We start from the raw sequence: 17,058 nt of genomic DNA on the forward strand, positions 1-17,058 counted from the left end.
AGGTTTTAAATTCCATGTGCAACTTACATACCCAACGTAGCTTGCCCAGGTTCCACGTGTAGTAAAGTTAGAGTTTGGCTTTGGCCTTGGCCATAGTTTTGCTGCACAGCCTTGAGCTCTGTGTTACCTGTGAACGAGTGTAGGCTGCTGTGAAGAATGAAAGCCCAGCGCAGGGAAGCAGTAGAGGCTGTCCTCCATGCACCCTCGGGAGCAAAGGCAGCTCTGGGGTGACCATTTCAAAGAGTCCCGGAGTTGATGGTTCTTGTCTCTGTGCCTGACTCTTGGTGCCTGGTGGCTGTCCTTGAGAGGAGAGTGAGGCTGTCAGCGGCTCTGCGTGCCTCTGACCCCATGGCCTCACCACTTCCCCAGGGCCCTCTCTGCTTTCCTGCCTCCGTAGACTCAAACCTCTGCCAGGTTCTGGAGGAATTCTTTGTATGTGAGCCGAGACGATGCTTAAAGCAATTCTGCGACACCATTGAGGCCACCCTCCATGTTCAGTATAAGCCTGAGACACAGTGCGGCCAGATGTCTCCACCACTCCCCCTCATGTCTTCTCCTTTAACTCGCTAGGCTTCTCTAATACTGTTCTTGTTTCGCTCTTGTTCAACTGTCTTTAAACTCGACAACAGGAGGGAGGGTTATAGATATGGTTGGGTCCTAGAAGCCTGGTCACCACCCCCCCAAGGCACGGTGTTCCCGGCAGCAGTCTAAAGTGTTGTTTCCACACAGGCCCAGCATGAAAAGATCGTGGCTCAGCACCAGGCGGTCATCATGGCCACGCAGTCGGCGCAGGCGCTGCTGGAGAAACAGGGCCACCATCTGTCCCCTGAAGAGAAGGAGAAGCTGCAGGCCAACGTGCAGGAGCTGAAGGCGCACTACGAGACGGTGCTGGCCGAGTGTGAGAAGAAGGTGAAGCTGACCCACTCCCTGCAGGAGGAGCTGGAGAAGTTCGATGCCGACTGCGGTGAGTTTGAGCATTGGCTGCAGCAGTCGGAACAGGAGCTGGAGAACCTGGAGGCGGGCGCGGACGACCTCAGCGGGCTGACGGACAAGCTGGCGAGGCAGAAGAGCTTCTCGGAAGACGTCATTTCGCACAAAGGCGACCTGAGGTACATCACCATTTCCGGAAACAGAGTGATGGAAGCTGCCAAATCTTGCAGCAAGAGAGACGGTGACAGGATTGGCAAGGACAGCCTTGAGACTTCCGCAACCCACAGAGAGGTTCAGACCAAACTGGATCAGGTTACAGACCGCTTCCGGTGTCTCTACTCTAAGGTAAGTTTGCTTTCCTTTTATTTTTTTTAAATGGAGGTCAGTCTGTGATAAACTTTTCTACGTGTCCTCTTCACCTTTGCTTTGGATTTAGAAGTGAAAAAAAATAGAACACATAAATATTGACATGGGGAAAATGTCTCTTAAAGGTTAGTAACCTAAAGTTGGTTTCTCAAATTTTTGTAGTACCAGATTTGGCCACCAGATGAGGCTCATGAGCTAAGCAGAAGGAGGGGGCTCAGCTTCTGGTCATTGTCATTCACGTAGGATAATTCCCTTCAAATATTCCAGGACTGTTCTGCAGATGTATTTGATCGATATGTCTTCATTATGAGTGCCTAATGTTCTGCGTTGCTCCCTTTACTGCCTTGGAAAACTAAAGAGTCTTGCTAAAAACAAAAACTGTAAGCCAACGTGTAGCGGCACGGCCCTCCAAAAGCTAAGGGAGAAAGATTGTAAATTTGGGTCAGCCTGGGCTACGTAGCAAGATCCTGTCTTAGCGTGGGGAGGGAGAAGACCCAAGAATGTGTTTTCCTGATTGTAGCGGAGGCTGTCCAGGCGTAGCCCGTTGCATATTTGGCGAGCACTTCTGAGGCTCGGGTGCTGCTTCTGTTACTCTTATTTCACCTGATCGTGTTAGTCCTATACAGCACGTAGAAGGGACGTGTAAAGCACATATGGTATTGTGTGAACGTTTGCCTGGTCCGGTGATTGATTTGCGTTTAAGGCCAGCCAGCAACAACGTCTTTTTTAGTTATTGTAAGTCTAGAACTATCTCCTCGTTTTAATGGTTACCTTTTGACTTCCCCACATTCTCCACATGAAGGGGAAGATGCCTCGACTTTGGTTGAAGTCTGCCCCCCCCCCCAAGTTACACAGCTCATCCATCTTGAGATCTTATCACACATGAGAAGACGGTGGGCCTCAGCCTCTCTCTCTCTCTCTCTCTCTCTCTCTCTTTGATTTTTAGTGCAGTGTTCTTGGAAACAACCTCAAAGATCTGGTGGATAAATACCAACACTACGAAGACGCTTCCTGTGGACTTCTCTCCGGGCTCCAGGCCTGCGAGGCCAAAGCCAGCAGACACTTGCTCGAGCCCATCGCTTTGGACCCCAAAAATCTGCAAAGGCAGTTAGAAGAGACCAAGGTAAAGGAGGAGGAGGAAGGGGAAGAGAAACAACCCCTCAGCCATGCTATCGAAAGAATCCCATTCTCCACGGTTGCGTGATAGTTTTGCTTTGGGCCCAGGAAATCTGTGGAGAATATTCTGTCCCACCAGAGGGTTCCAGAACGTTTATCCCACAGTTACTTAACCGGATTAACATTGCCATTGTTGGCGGCATCCACTGCACCCTCCCCCCACCTCCAACAAAGCCAGCCGCTTACTTACTGTTGTACTTCTTGACTTTTCCATTAGAATTAAGCTCCGAGAAGGCAGGGGTTTGTGTCTGTCTTGTACGGTGCTATGTTCCTAGTTTCTAGAACCCATGGATGGCAAACCCCTTTGAGGGTCCAAACAACCCCTTTCATAGGTGTCGCTTAAGACTATCAGCTCTCAGCATACTAGACATTTGCATTGTGAGTCACAACTGTAGCAAGTTACAGTTGCGAATTAGCAATGAAAATAATCTGTGGTTAGGGAGGTCACCACAATGTGAGGAACTACATTAGGAAGGTTGAGGACACTGATCTAGAGGGTCACCCCGCCCAAAGTGCACGGTGGGTATCTTTCAAGAAAGGACATCTAGAAGAATGTTGCTGTCATGTTCAGAGTGCCTCAGAGTCAGTCATAACGGTTCCTGTTATGTTCCTTCGTGGTGTATAGAGATGCAAACTTCAGTTAACCACCTTACCACAGAATGTCTTCCTGCCTTTCCAGAAATGTGTGATCGACAAACTCTTGGTGAGACAAACTGTCAAATTACTCTATCCTATTTTCATTAATTGATTAATTTAGTTAGTTGACATCCCAATTGCAGCTTCCCCTTTCTTTCTCCTCTCCTCACCCCCTATACCCACTTGTCTTAGTCAGGGTTTCTATTCCTGCACAAACATCATGACCAAGAGGCAAGTTGGGGAGGAAAGGGTTTACTCAGCTTACACTTCCACATCGCTGTTCATCACCGAAGGAAATGAGGACTGGAACTCAAGCAGGTCAGGAAGCAGGAGCTGATGCGGAGGCCATGGAGGGATGTTTCTTACTGGCTTGCTTCCCCTGCCTTGCTCCGCTTGCTCTCTTATAGAACCCAAGACCACCAGCCCAGGGATGGCACCACCCACAATGGGCTGGGCCCTCCCACCCTCGATCACTAGTTAAGAAAATGCCTTACAGCTAGATCTCATGGAGGCATTTCCTCAAGGGAGGCTCCTTTCTCTGTGATAACTCCAGCTCGTGTCAAGTTGACACAAAACCAGCCAGCACACCACCCCTCCTTCCTTTCTCCTTAAAAAGGGGGAGGTCTTCCATAGATATCAACCAGCCTTGGTGTATCAGGTTGCAGTAAGACTACTTAAGGCGAGACGAGACAGCCCTGTTAGAGGAAAGGGATCCAAAGGCAGGCAAACCATCAGACAGCCCCTGCTCCTGCTTTAGGAGTCCCACAGGAAGACCCAGCCACACAACTGCTACATATGTGCTAGGTTCTGTGCTCTCTGGTTGGGGCTTCAGTCCTTGTGAGCCCCTGCATCCTGACCAGGGATTAGTTGATTCTGTAGGTTTTCTTGTGGTCCTCTTGACCCCTTTGACTCTTTGAATCCTTCCTCCCCATCTTCCACAGGATTCCCTAATGTTTGACTGTGGGTCTCTGCATCTGTTTCCCTCAGTTGCTGGGTGAAGCCTTTCAGATGACAGTTATGCTAGGCTCTAGTCAGCAAACGTTGCAGAATATGATGAATGATGTCAGGGATGGCTCCCTCCCATGGCATGGATCTCAAGCCGGGCAGTCATTGACCGACCATTTCCTCCATTTCTGTTCCATCTTCACCCCTACACGTCCTGTAGGCAGGAAAAAACTGTGGGTCAAAGTTTGTGACTGGGTTGGTGTCTAATCCCTCCACTGGATGTCTTACCTGCTTACAGGAGATGGGTGTTCCAGACTCCGTATCCCCCATTGCTAGGAGTCCTAGTAGGGTCACCTCATAGATTCCTGGGAGTTTCCATTGTCCTAGATTTTCAGCTTGTCCCAGGCATACGCCCCACCCCCTCCTGATTCCAGTTCTCTTTCCCTCTGTTCTATTCTTCCCACACCTGATCCCACCGTTCCCATCCCTACCATCTCCCCCACCCAGTCCCCTCCATCCATCCAACCCCCCACACCTATTCTATTCCCCCTTCTCGGTGAGATCCAAGGGTCCCCCTAGATCCAAACCATATTTTAAATTTTTGAACTAAGGATAGATAATTTTTAAAATGCTATATTCTTACTCAGGGTTATACACTGAGAACTGAAGTTTAAAAGATTCATTGATCTAGAAATGGTTCCTTTTAGTAGGTGGGGTTACTTGAATTACTGTGATCAGAGTCTCCCCTACCCCCTACCCTCTTTCCCTCTTCCCAGGCTATTTCTTTGCCTTCTGGTTACCCTACAGAGAAATATTCTGCTTTTTCATTTCCATAGTTTTTTCAGGGCCCAGCATCATCACCACTTACTGGTCCTCACTCCCCCACTGGTCTTCCTCTAGTATCTCCTCTTACCTGGAGAATGTAGCCCATCCTGTAAGCTTTGTAGCTATTTTACCCCAGAATGTGGTAATGCTTTTTTAATTTTAGATGCTCAATAACAAATTGCACTAATACAGATGGCACACCATGAAGTCAAGGACCTAGGGTCAGAAACAGTCCTGGGGGTTCTCTGTGTCTGAGTTTTGCTGCTGCTGGGCGTTGGGATTTGGGGGGCAGGGTACAAAGCATCAAAGTAGGAATTAGGGAAAAGCATGGCATCATGAGGTTAGAAGTTGAAAGTAGGCAGGTTGCTAAGAACACCTCACGGTGTGCCAAGGCTCACCGTCTGGATTGGTTGGTTGATGCGTTCTCCTTGCTGTACCCTCGGAAGTCCAGAGTAAGCTTGACAGTGAAAGTTTGTGTGTTCTGTGGTTTATTCTGTTCAGTTGAGATTACCATTGTTTTCCTCATTGGGAACCTGTTAGTCCTGCATATAATTGAAAACCACTTAATCCCACAGGCTTTGCAAGGACAGATATCAAGTCAGCAGGCTGCTGTAGAGAAGCTGAAGAAAACCGCAGAAGTACTCTTGGATGCCAAGGGCTCGCTACTTCCTGCCAAGAATGACATCCAGAAGACGCTTGGTGAGGTCTTAGCGTAAGGTCTTAGTCCTTGTTTCCTGTCTCCTGGGTAAATTCGAAATAGAGGTATCTTACAGATAAGGAGAAAGTGTTCACACATGTACGTTGTTTGCTTCATGATCTCTGTGCGTATGAGATTAAAAACATCTTCCAGATGACTATTCATATGGTTCCCCCCAAGTAGAGCCGAGTTAAAATCCGAGCACAAGTCTTCAGGGAAAAGAAAGCCACTCCACAACTTTTCTTCATTCTTAGAGACACAAGCATTCTTGATCGTGACCACAATTGATAAGTGATTTCAAGGCACGTGTATTTATGAATTACATGTGATTTTTATCATGGTATAATGTATCTAATTATAAAACACAAAGCTACAGAACTTTAAGGCCTATGAAGAAAGTGTAAGTGCTGGCCCTTAAGGTTTTATTCTTCCATTTCGATAGACCATCGTCTAACATGGGCGACCATGGCCAGAGTAGGCGGCCACGCCTGGAGGTGTAGAGGGAAGGGTTGTCCTCGTTGTTTTTCTGTTATTTTAAAAGGCACTTTGAGGTTTCCCTTCCTTTTTTTTTCTCCTTTTTGTTTTTTCATCTTTTTAAGACAAGATCTTGCTTCAATTATTGGCCTGAGAATAACTGTGGAGCCCAGGCTGGTCTTGAACTCACGACAGTCCTCCTGTGTTAGTCATCTGAATGCTAAGACTTCTGAATGCCATGCCTGGCTTTTCCTGCTGTTAAATGTTCGTTATTTCATGGGTTACAGCAAGAACAGTTAAAGCTTCTCTCTGGCAGCATTTTCTAAGAATGTGTGGACCGGTTTAGGATACAGAGACATTTCCATAAGATCTATTATTATTATTATTATTATTATTATTATTATTATTATTATTATTATTATTATTATTATTTCTAAGAAAAACTTCTTAGTAACTTCTAAAAATACTTTTTTTGAATTGTTTGTTGATTTAACAAGTAAATAAAGACAACAAGAGCTTGCATATATCCCAGGCCAGCCTTGAGCTGGTGGAGGAATTGCTGAAACACTTAAGAACTCTGTGTTAGAAACTGGGGCCAAGAGACAAAGGCTACAACAGAGATTTTTTTCTAGCTCTTTTTATTGCTCAGAAAATTGCAAGGGATTAAAATTTTATATAAGGAACTATACAGAACATATATATGTGTGTATGTGTAATAAAAATACACACATATCTATACATATACATATATTTAAACATCCATACACACATATATACATATATTTAAACATCCATACACACATATATACATATATTTAAACATCCATACACACATATATACATATATTTACACACACACACACACATGTCCCATGATTCCAAACCCCTCATCTTCAGATATCACCCTGTTAGGCCTTAGACCTAAATACATGGGTAGGGGATGGGAAGTCAAGGGTCACACATGTGCAGTCTGTAATTGTTGTTCCTTCAACATATTAAGTTTTTGGCATGGTAAACCTTACGTCGTGGTGTTATGTCACCAGTAGATCTCATCACCTGTAAGCACTGTCCCCTGAGGAACAGCTCGACTGCCAGTCGTAAGCTGTGACTTAAAGCAGCCGCGTGAGTTAGGGGTCACACCTGAGTCTGACCCTTGCTTCCTCTTCCCGGTGCCTTACGAAAAGCAGTTTCTCTCTCCTTGCAGCATTCTTGTGGGCTTCATTGTATTTCGCCAAAGGGCCACGATTGTCTCAGTCACATAAACTTTCCAATTCAGTGAAGAACTGTTAAGCAACAGCTTAAATTGTTTGACTATCGAGTCCTGTGCCATAAACCAATCACAAGCCTCTAAGGGCACTCACTTAAGGAGCTGTCTAGGCCGTGGTTAATGAAGTGCTCCACATTGTGTCCTGCTAAAGCCTTCAGGAATGACTCATATGCTTTCCCGAGTCTTTATGGAACAAAAGGCTTTTAAAAATCATGATAGAAAACAAGTTTTCCAGAGAGAGGCAGAAATGTAGTAGCATGTTCTTTAAACCTGTCATGGGTTTTTTTCTCTTCTTTCTTCTTTTTTTTTTTTTTCATTTTAAATCTTTAGAATTGAAGGTAAAGTTATATCACAGGAGATCAGTCGTTCTGTTAAACCCATTTCCCCCTCTTGTCTACTAGTAAACTCATGAGTCCCATTGCTTATGCTTTAAAGCATGGTCCTAGCTTTGATTGGATTTGCCCATTACCGCCCTGTTTTCCCGATACATCTGCATCTCCTTACTTCTGTGCACTTGAAGCCTCTCTCTGATTATGACAGAAGCTGACCATGAGTGTCTGTGTGGCAGAATTGTCCCTAGAGAGTATGTCTGAAACCGTCACTCCCCACCCCAGGCAGTTATCAATGTGTTCACAGATCAGGCCGAGACACGGCAGTGATTGAAGTGACCCACTGTTTAGACCTTTCACCTCTCTGGAACACTCCAAATGTGTATGCATCTAAGATTCTTTCCCCATGCAGGTGCCAGGCGTGTGATTTCTTTCTTTCTTTTTTTTTTTTTTTACTATTTTATTTTCCACTCCACTGCCGTCTGTATAAAAGTTACACCTGATCTGATGGTTCATTAGAGATGTGTCATTTATGCTTTTTTCCCTATGGAAACTTAACTGTTCATCATAAAGTGCATTTGAAAAAATGAGTCAGGCAAGTACAACTCTGTGCTCCCTGTCCCCCTTCTCTCTGCTTGGAGTAGATGACATTGTTGGGAGATACGACGACCTGTCCAAGTCTGTGAATGAACGGAACGAAAAACTTCAGATAACGCTGACCCGCTCCCTGAGTGTGCAGGACGGTTTGGACGAGATGCTGGACTGGATGGGAAGTGTGGAAAGCTCACTGGTCAAACAAGGTCAAGTGCCCTTAAACTCCACAGCACTCCAGGACCTCATCAGTAAAAACATCGTGAGTGACCTTCATTAAAGGGAAGAATTCCACTTGCCCTTGAAAACATGTTATTTACCTTCAGGAATAGGTAGGCTTGGAGATAAGGCGGTATAGGCTGATGTCACTATACAGGTACAGGGTAGAACGAGGCCTGTCATGGAACAAGAAGGAAGGATGGACAGGAACAAAGTTTTAGAGAGGAGGAGACTGGAGCAAGAGAGAGAGCAGCCGAAAGAACATGGAGGCAGATGTTAAGATTTCTCTCTGCACATTTACAGATTGTTATGAATATTCTTAAGGGATGGCTGTGTGCAGGATTTTGTGTGTCTAGATGAGCAAACTGTATCTTATCTAAGTGGGCGGTTTGTATCCTTATCAATTGGTTGTAAGTTAATTGTGCAGGTGTATTGGACATTGAGCATTTAATACATAAACCCGCTTGTTGGGTTCCAGTTTGCTGAGTCATGGTTTCACTGGGGAGTTGGGAGTGTGAGCAGAGTCCGTGACAGGAAGCATTCTAGGCTGTAGAATGCCTGGGGCCAGCGTGGCATGGGGAGGAACACGGTGTGAGTCTCAGGTATGGTAACAACTGCCAAGGGGACAGAGTGTGAAAGAGGGAACAGAGAAACAGCTAGAGCGCGGATCAGGCGCAGAGCGGGAGCCGTGGGAACCTCACGAAAGCGCCTTTTTTTATATTATACCACAACAAAGAGGGATACTAATGAACACAGCAGAGGAGCAATCGGTGCTTGTACAAATGAATATGTAAATGATTTTTTGATGGCACCTGGAAAGGGATTAATAGACTCGTCATTATTCATTAAGGAGGGTTTAACCGTACATTGTATCTAATCTTGTTTACCGTGACTTTGGCCAGCTGCTCAAGGGTTCGTCAGATCAATCTTGCTGTTGCCAGGTAGGTATTTAAAAAAAATTAAGAACATGGCTAATCCCCAGGCTGCCTTAGATCCCAAGGGGTTGCCCGGTAGCAGCAAGCCCCCGCCTCTCTCAAGCAGCCAACCAGCTGTTCTCCACACTCCCCTGAGGAGCGTTGGAATTGGCTTCCTCAAGAGAAAACTCAAACACGCCACTCATTTCCAACTGCTAACCGTTCTAGTCACAGGTTGTCCAAGCTTACGCTGCTGTGAAAAATCTTTTTCAAAACTCTGTGGCTTTATCTGTAGACGTTGTCAGAAAACACGTACAACAATTCCTGTATTTCAGATGCTGGATCAGGATATTACGGGTCGTCAGAGCAGCATAAACGCCATGAACGAAAAGGTGAAGACATTTATAGAGACAACAGACCCATCCACTGCCTCCTCGCTGCAGGCAAAAATGAAGGACCTGTCTGCTCGCTTTTCCGAAGCGAGTCAGAAACACAAGGAAAAGCTCGCCAAGATGGTGGAGCTGAAGTCCAAAGTAGAGGAGTTTGAGAAGCTCTCAGACAAGCTCCAGACATTCCTCGAGACACAGAGCCAGGCGCTCACTGAGGTGGACATGCCGGGAAAGGACGTGCCAGAGCTGTCTCAGCATATGCAGGTGCGTATCCCTCAGGAGTGACAGTGCCAAGCACGTGGACCGGCTGAGACAGGCTCACACGTCTTTTATCTACAGTCCTAACTCCCAACCATCATTCTAACTGGTCCATACTTGTTTCTCCGTGAAGCATCTCCCTGTTGAATAGAAACAAAACATTTACCACACATGTCATGGCTGTTACAGCTATCCCTGAGCATGCCAGATCCACAGAGAAACAAAAACACAGCATGTAAAGTCACCGCAGCGTGTAAAGTCACCTCAGCGTGTGCGTTTAGAGTCTGGGGAACGCCACGCAGTAGATGCGTGAGCTGCTCGAGTTCCACGCAGAACACGCTGGTGGGTTTGCCGTTCTAAGGTCTAGCAACGTTTATACTGACAGATGTCAATGCTTTGCAGGAATCCACTACTAAATTCTTAGAACACAGGAAAGATCTCGAAGCTTTGCACAGCCTCCTGAAAGAGATATCCAGCCACGGCTTACCAGGGGACAAAGCTCTGGTGTTTGAGAAAACTAATAATTTGTCAAAGAAATTCAAAGAACTGGAGGATACTATCCAAGAAAAGTAAGACCCTCTCTAAAGTCTATTTAAGTGTTCTGTTCCACTGGAGGTACCCAGCTGGGTTGCCTTTATTTATGTAAGTCTATAACTGAGGTGATTTCCGAACTGTGGAATCTCAGACTGTTGGTGGATTTGGGCATTAAATATACTCAGAAAGACGAAGCAGGGGTTACAGGAGTTTGAAGCCCTACTCTGGACTGCAGCGAGACTCTGTCTTTAAAAGCAAAATACAACAAAAACATCAATTAACTATTGGCTAAAATATTAAGGTGAGAAACTAGAAACACTGCTTTATGTAAAAGTGGGAACACTGTGTGCACAGTGGTACTCGTAGGATATTACAGGGCTGGGGAGATGGCTCAGCGGTTAAAAGCACTAGCTGCTCTTCCAGAGGTCCTGAGTTCAGTTCCTGTAGGATGATGTCATTATGCAGCAAGGCGGGTCCAGGATAAGGCAAAGCCTATCATTGGATGAGAAGGAAGGGTAGGTGGGGAAAAGTCTAGGAAGGAGGGAGGAGGAGGAGAAGAAGCGAAAGAGGAAGATGGAGACAGAGGGGGTGATTCTGATCCAGGTGGATTAGGTCAATTTTATCTTGTCTAGGTGGGTGGTTTATATCTTTATTAATTGGTAGTGGATTTATTCTGTGGATGTATTGTGGATTGAGAATTTAACACATAAATCTGATTGTTGGGTTACAGTTTGTCGAGTTTTTATATCACTGGGTAGTCGGGAGTCTATATGTTAACTACCAGAGGGCAGTTGCTGGGAGTGTGGGCAGAGTCCATGGCAGGGAGGTCAGCCGCTGCTGGACTTCTAGAACCATGATTTTGCTGGGTAGCTGGAACCAGAGAGTTCATGGCTAGCAGAGAGCCTCTGGGAGAGATACTGATCTCAGATAAATTAGCGCTAATTCAAATGGCCCGCCAGAGCCAGAACTAGCAAGAGAGCACGACCAACAGGGTATGCACGGAAACCAGTTCCTCCGCTCTTTTATTTTTACCATAACAAATTCCCAGCACTCAAATGGTGGCTCACAACTGTCTATAAAGGGGTTTGATGCCCTCTCCTGTTATACAAATGTACATGCAGCTAGAATACTCATACAATTTTTAAAAAGAACATAAATAAAGTTATTAAAAAATATATAACAGCTTGCTCTCTCCAATTAGGGAATGATCTACAAATCCACAAAAAAGTGGCCCGGTTTGACCTTTGAGTCAACATGATTCTATTCTACGTCTTCACATTTTTCTATATTATATTTAGAACTCACATCTGATTTTTATGAATGAAAGAGCACCCAAAAGATTTTTTTAGAACGGTTATTTACCTCTCGCCTAGTTTTATTTCTGTAGAATTCTCTACCCAAAACTTCTGAGTTCTCTTTCTGAACTGGTCACAGAAGACATGCTCTTGGCTGTCTTACACAATCTAGGCTATCTCTTCCAATTTTAAATTCAGGTAATAAGTGGACTATTGAAACATCAGCACCATGTAGTCATCGGTAGTTCGTACAGCCGAAACACATCCTTATCTCCTGCATCCCACCTCACGTATGCAAAGAGCCCATTCACACGTCAAGTGTGACGGTCTCCACAGGCCCTGTGCTTGGCACATAGAAAGGCCCGTAGGGTTCACGGTGGAGCTTCTTATGGGTCGGGTTGGGTGAGCCACCTGTTAAAACTCCAGTCTCTGGGTTACATCTCTTTGGAGAGGTGGAACTGTCATCCCTCCAAAGTGCTGAGCTAAGACATCCTTTGACATGACCTGCGTCCTCTTCAGTCAGTGGCGTATACCTGTCCAAGACACTAGAGTTTATGTAGCGCTAGAGAGTACCGTTATGAGTAAGTTACGAACTTCTTGACTGTTCCCTCTCTTTCTCTGTGAGCTTTGGTTAAGGAATCAGCACGTAGTCACTTAGCTGATTTGCCACATTGGAAAACTTCAGTCTGGTAATGGAAGAGCTGTCCTGGCTGACACAGGTTGAGCCTGACTCGGGAATAGCGACCACTGGTTCATAGCTGGCCTTTGGAGCTTAACTTCTGGTTCATTTTTGTTCATCAGAAAAGAAGCTCTCAGTTCATGTCAGGAGCAGCTGAGTGCTTTCCACGACCTCGCTCAGTCCCTGAAAACATGGATAAAAGAAACAACCAAGCAGGTTCCCATCGTGAAGCCTTCTTTCGGCACAGAGGACTTGGAAAAATCTCTGGAGGAAACCAAGGTGGCTCGTTAGACCTAATACCAACTTCCGCTCGCCTGTGTTGATGATGAAGCATAGGGTCCTTTAGTCTAACATCAAGCCAGCTGGTCTCATAAACGCCCTGTAGGGCCTGTGGAAATTAGAACAGGATTAGCTGATCTTTTCAAGGAGTTACATATCTTTTTGTTAATGTCACTTATAAAAAAAAATATACGTAGTGCATCATTAGCCTCCCTAATACTGAGGTTTCCTTCTTTATCACATCTTAATTTAATTTCCATTTTTTAATACCTTCTTCTCCCCAAGTAGTAAGAAAGAGATCCTTGTCTTCATGTGCAAGGTCTAGCCAGTACTGGAAGGCAAGCTATTTGAATGTCTTGCCTACATAGCGTATAAGTACTTTGCTGTCTGACTTAAGTCATAAAATTTATGGCTGATTGTGTCAGATTTCCTTACAGTGAAACCCTGTAGCTTCAACACTCATTGAAATTTTAGTAGTTAAACTCAGCGTGAGGTGGAATTTTTGTACACCCGTGTTTTATTTTTTATTGTCCTGTCACATACCTTATGATGAAGCCACACCTGGTATATAGCCCTACAGACTTACAGTTGACAGTTACTCTGGAACATTCCCGTGGCGCCAGGACACAGCCTGCCTTCCCACTGTGGCTGGGGGCAGAACACAGAATGGGCTTTGCCCCGTTCTCCTCTGCCAACAGTGTTAACAGTCACCCAGGGCCCTCAGTCATTGTTGCTTAAAAATATGCTTAAGAAGTTCAATGATAATGTACAACTTTGAAGACACTCGGAAGACTGAAAGATGATGTGTTTTTGTGTTTAAAGAAATTACAAGAAAAGTGGAGTCTGAAAACCCCAGAAATTCACAAAGCAAACAACAGTGGGGTCTCACTATGTAACCTGCTAAGTGCACTGATCAGCCCTGCAAAGGCCATAGCGGCGGCCAGATCAGGTACGTGCTTTGTTTTCATGATTGGTCTGTAAGGATTCGCTCTCGCACGGCCCTTTTGTGTATTTGAAATTAATTAAATTTAAAAAAAAAATCACCTCAGGAATACAAAGTAAAAAAAAGGTCAGAAGACTAACTCTTACAAGCACACAGACATCTGTCATGGAATTGGGAGAATGGCTCTGCCGATAAATCTGTGCAAGCATAAGTCTGGATCTCCAGTTGTCATGCGTGCTTTGTACACGAGGGAGCCTGGTGCTCTGCCTCTAATCATAGCACTCAGGAGCAGAGGCTGGAGATCCTCACAGCGAGCTGACAAGCCAGACTCACCAAATCCCTGACCTCTGGGGTTGGCAAGTGACCCTACCTCAGAAAGTAAAGTGAAAACCGATTTGGGAAGATGGCAAGCATCCAGGCTGGACCTCCACATGCAGGAGCAGACACATGCATAGCACATACACCTGTACATGTGCAGCCACAAGCACAGGAACATGTATATACATACACATACATCAACCCCCTCCCCACCCAAAAAAAAAATCTGTCATGGGAAAATGTTTGGTTTTATTAAAGACTGCAAATCAAATGTAACCAGGTAAGGATAAGAAGGTAATAGTGAAAACGGTTGCAGTCTGTTTGGGTTTGACTGTATTTACGTGGAGATGGTGAAGCTCTCTTTGAGCTGTTTCTCCTCTCACACTATGTAGCAAATGGATTTGGTTTCCTGGTACGGGAGAGGCAAGGGTGTGGACTCTCGTCTGTGAGCTCCCTGTCATTCTCCTTTTGTCTGCTGCTTGTCTGTTCCCAAAGCAGTTGATCCTGCAACCTGTTCACCACTGCGCTCACATCACAGTCTGAGCCCTGGCTGGTTCCACTCCTCTCAGCCAAAGACCAGAGTTGTATATAAATGTTGGTTCCCAAATTAAATTATTATGAATATAGTGTTTTGGTAAGGCATACTTTATGGAGGGGTTTTGTTTCAGTTTGTTTTGTCTAAGTTGAAGAAGAGACAGAAGGGCGATCTCCATCTCCATTGTGAGTCCTCTGGTTTATCTAGTCTGACCAGGCCTCCAGCTGTCCCCATTGTGAGTGACAGCCGTGTTCCAGCTGCGCTTTTCTCAAACAGCTATTTTTTCCACTCTATTAATCCCTTTGCAAGGAATGCCCGTATTATATATGCTACAGTGCTCTCTCCTGTCTGCCCTAATCAGATTTCCTGAGATGTCAAGTTGATTTTTCCTAGGAAGAGGAATTCTATTGTTTTTGATTTATCTTAGTTCCTCCTGTCTCCTTTATATTTGGAATAAAATCTGTAGTCTCACTTGGTGTTCTCTGCTCGACTTTTAACCATTCGTTTGGAGATTGTGGGGCGCTTTCACTTCCTTGTAAAATGCTTTGTGCATACATTTGAATATCCGTGCATGCATGCGTGTGTGTGTGTGTGTGTGTGTGTGTGTGTGTGTGTGTGTGTTTTAGAGACAATTCAGATGTTTAAATGTCTCTGTTAATTGTTCTTGCATGGGCGGCTCTCTCTTTTGATAGACAGCCAGTAGATGCTAGCATGAGAAAGTTGGATCTTATTAACATTGTGGTTATGGCGACATGCCAATCCCAGATGGTTATAATAAAGGACAAATAACTATTACGACTCACCGAGGGGTTTCTGTTTGGTGGGCAGTGGGTTAACTCTGTATGGTTCCCATGGCATTCTTACAGGTTAGCTGCCATGGTACCCATCAGCGTCATCCGTTAGTTCTTCATTCATTAGTTCTCCAGGCACAGGGCTAGTAGTCAGGAGAGCTGGCATTTAAGTTCAGGAGAGTCCTACCCCAGGCCCACGCACTACCAGCCCTGTGTTCTCCGCCGGCATATGTGGGCTGAGCAATAGGCTTTCGTTTTGGCTTTGCCTTCAAAAGTTTCCCTCATGTCTTTTTGAATCATCCTGCCTTCATTAAGCCTGTGGTTATGTTGTGTAAACCCCACAGACAATCCTTAGTCGTTAGGCAAAGCAGACATTTTCTTCCCTGTTACTTTGCTGTCTTTAATACATACTCCTGGACCTTTATCCTCCGCTTTATCATTAAGATGGCGTTAGCATAAAGCACCTCACCTGTTTAATTTAATTTGGGAATCAGCTTTTGATTATTGATGAACAGCAGAAAGTACGACAGTGTGTCACTAGTGTACGAATGAGAGTGGCGTCCTCGAATGACCACTCCTGATGACGGTTTGTTTAATGCCGTCCATAGGTAGTAGGCAAAATACTAGGGCAACCTGAAGTTACTTCATTCCTTGGGTTGTTCGTTTATTGGGTTTTTGTTCTGTTTTGTTTCTGTTGCAGGTGGAGTAATACTAAATGGTGAAGGAACAGACACAAATACTCAGGATTTCTTGGCAAATAAAGGTGACTTGTGACCTCATCTGTCCCCTGATTAGTGGAATTTGATGTCGTAGAGGGCAGTAGTTACGTCGAAATCTTAAACTTGAGTTAAAATGGTCACCCAATGGTGTCCTTGAATATATTGATGATAGAACTGTCCCCCTGAGATAAACGAACCTTTGATGTGTCACCTCAGTACTCGGTTATATTTCCTTCTTGTTCACTTGCTCTTTGGTGCCCAGGAAGTACGTTCTGTTTAAGCTTACGGTTTCAGCGCGCTGCCCATTAGGTTTGACAGTTACATGGTGTTCCCGAGTTACTTGTTATCAGTAACGGCATGAGCTCATCTCCCTACCCTAAAGCCTGTGGTCCACTGTAGCTGGGCTTAGCAGTGTCAAAATGGAAGAAAACGCTACGTTTGTACAGTAAATCCGATGCTCCCCTCCACAACCCTCAGCGTGTGTTGGTGTTCTTTCCTCCCTTCTCGTAGGTTTAACATCTATTAAAACAGACATGACTGACATAAGCCACAGTTACGAAGACCTGGGCCTCTTACTCAAGGACAAAATAGTGGAGCTGAACACCAAGCTCTCGAAGCTGCAAAAGGCTCAGGAAGAGTCGAGCGCAATGATGCAGTGGTTGCAGAAGATGAACAAGACAGCCAGCAGATGGCGCCAGACACCCACCCCGGCAGACTCCGAGTCCGTGAAGATTCAGGTGGAGCAGAACAAGGTAGGCTGGGCATGCGTGTGGAAGGAAGACACACACAGAGTGAACTTATCCCGGGCAGCCCCGGGCGATGAGCTCCGTCTGCCTTCTCCCTAGACCCTTCATCAAATAATTTGACTGCTTTGTTAAAATCGGTCTTTCTGTAGATTGGGGGCATCGAAGAGTCTCTTTTCCGGCCCTCTGACACTATTATAAGGAGC

At 45.3% G+C, this 17,058-nt stretch overlaps 1 protein-coding gene and 1 long non-coding RNA gene across 41 annotated transcripts in view; one reads left to right on the plus strand and one right to left on the minus strand.

Moving 5' to 3' along the window:
* The window catches only part of Dst (dystonin), a 394,204-nt gene that overhangs the window by 285,996 nt on the left and 91,150 nt on the right, over positions 1-17,058 (plus strand). For all 40 annotated transcript variants that reach the window (XM_087565925.1, XM_087565930.1, XM_087565928.1 and 37 more), the window contains 10 exons: positions 730-1,275; positions 2,243-2,419; positions 5,454-5,577; positions 8,290-8,498; positions 9,705-10,022; positions 10,419-10,585; positions 12,647-12,803; positions 13,626-13,752; positions 16,091-16,153; positions 16,620-16,861. In XM_087565925.1, coding sequence (XP_087422051.1) covers positions 730-1,275; positions 2,243-2,419; positions 5,454-5,577; positions 8,290-8,498; positions 9,705-10,022; positions 10,419-10,585; positions 12,647-12,803; positions 13,626-13,752; positions 16,091-16,153; positions 16,620-16,861 — 2,130 coding nt within the window. The remainder of the gene's footprint in view (positions 1-729; positions 1,276-2,242; positions 2,420-5,453; positions 5,578-8,289; positions 8,499-9,704; positions 10,023-10,418; positions 10,586-12,646; positions 12,804-13,625; positions 13,753-16,090; positions 16,154-16,619; positions 16,862-17,058) is intronic.
* On the minus strand, positions 9,306-13,427 carry LOC134480564 (uncharacterized). Its single transcript, XR_015629455.1, has 3 exons — positions 13,347-13,427; positions 11,913-12,912; positions 9,306-10,156 (listed from the first exon to the last, which is right to left on the minus strand). It is a non-coding gene; the product is annotated as an uncharacterized LOC134480564 (long non-coding RNA).

The sequence above is a fragment of the Rattus norvegicus genome, chromosome 9 (genome assembly GCF_021556685.1).
Source record: "Rattus norvegicus strain SHRSP/BbbUtx chromosome 9, alternate assembly SHRSP_T2T, whole genome shotgun sequence".
NCBI lineage: Eukaryota > Metazoa > Chordata > Mammalia > Rodentia > Muridae > Rattus > Rattus norvegicus.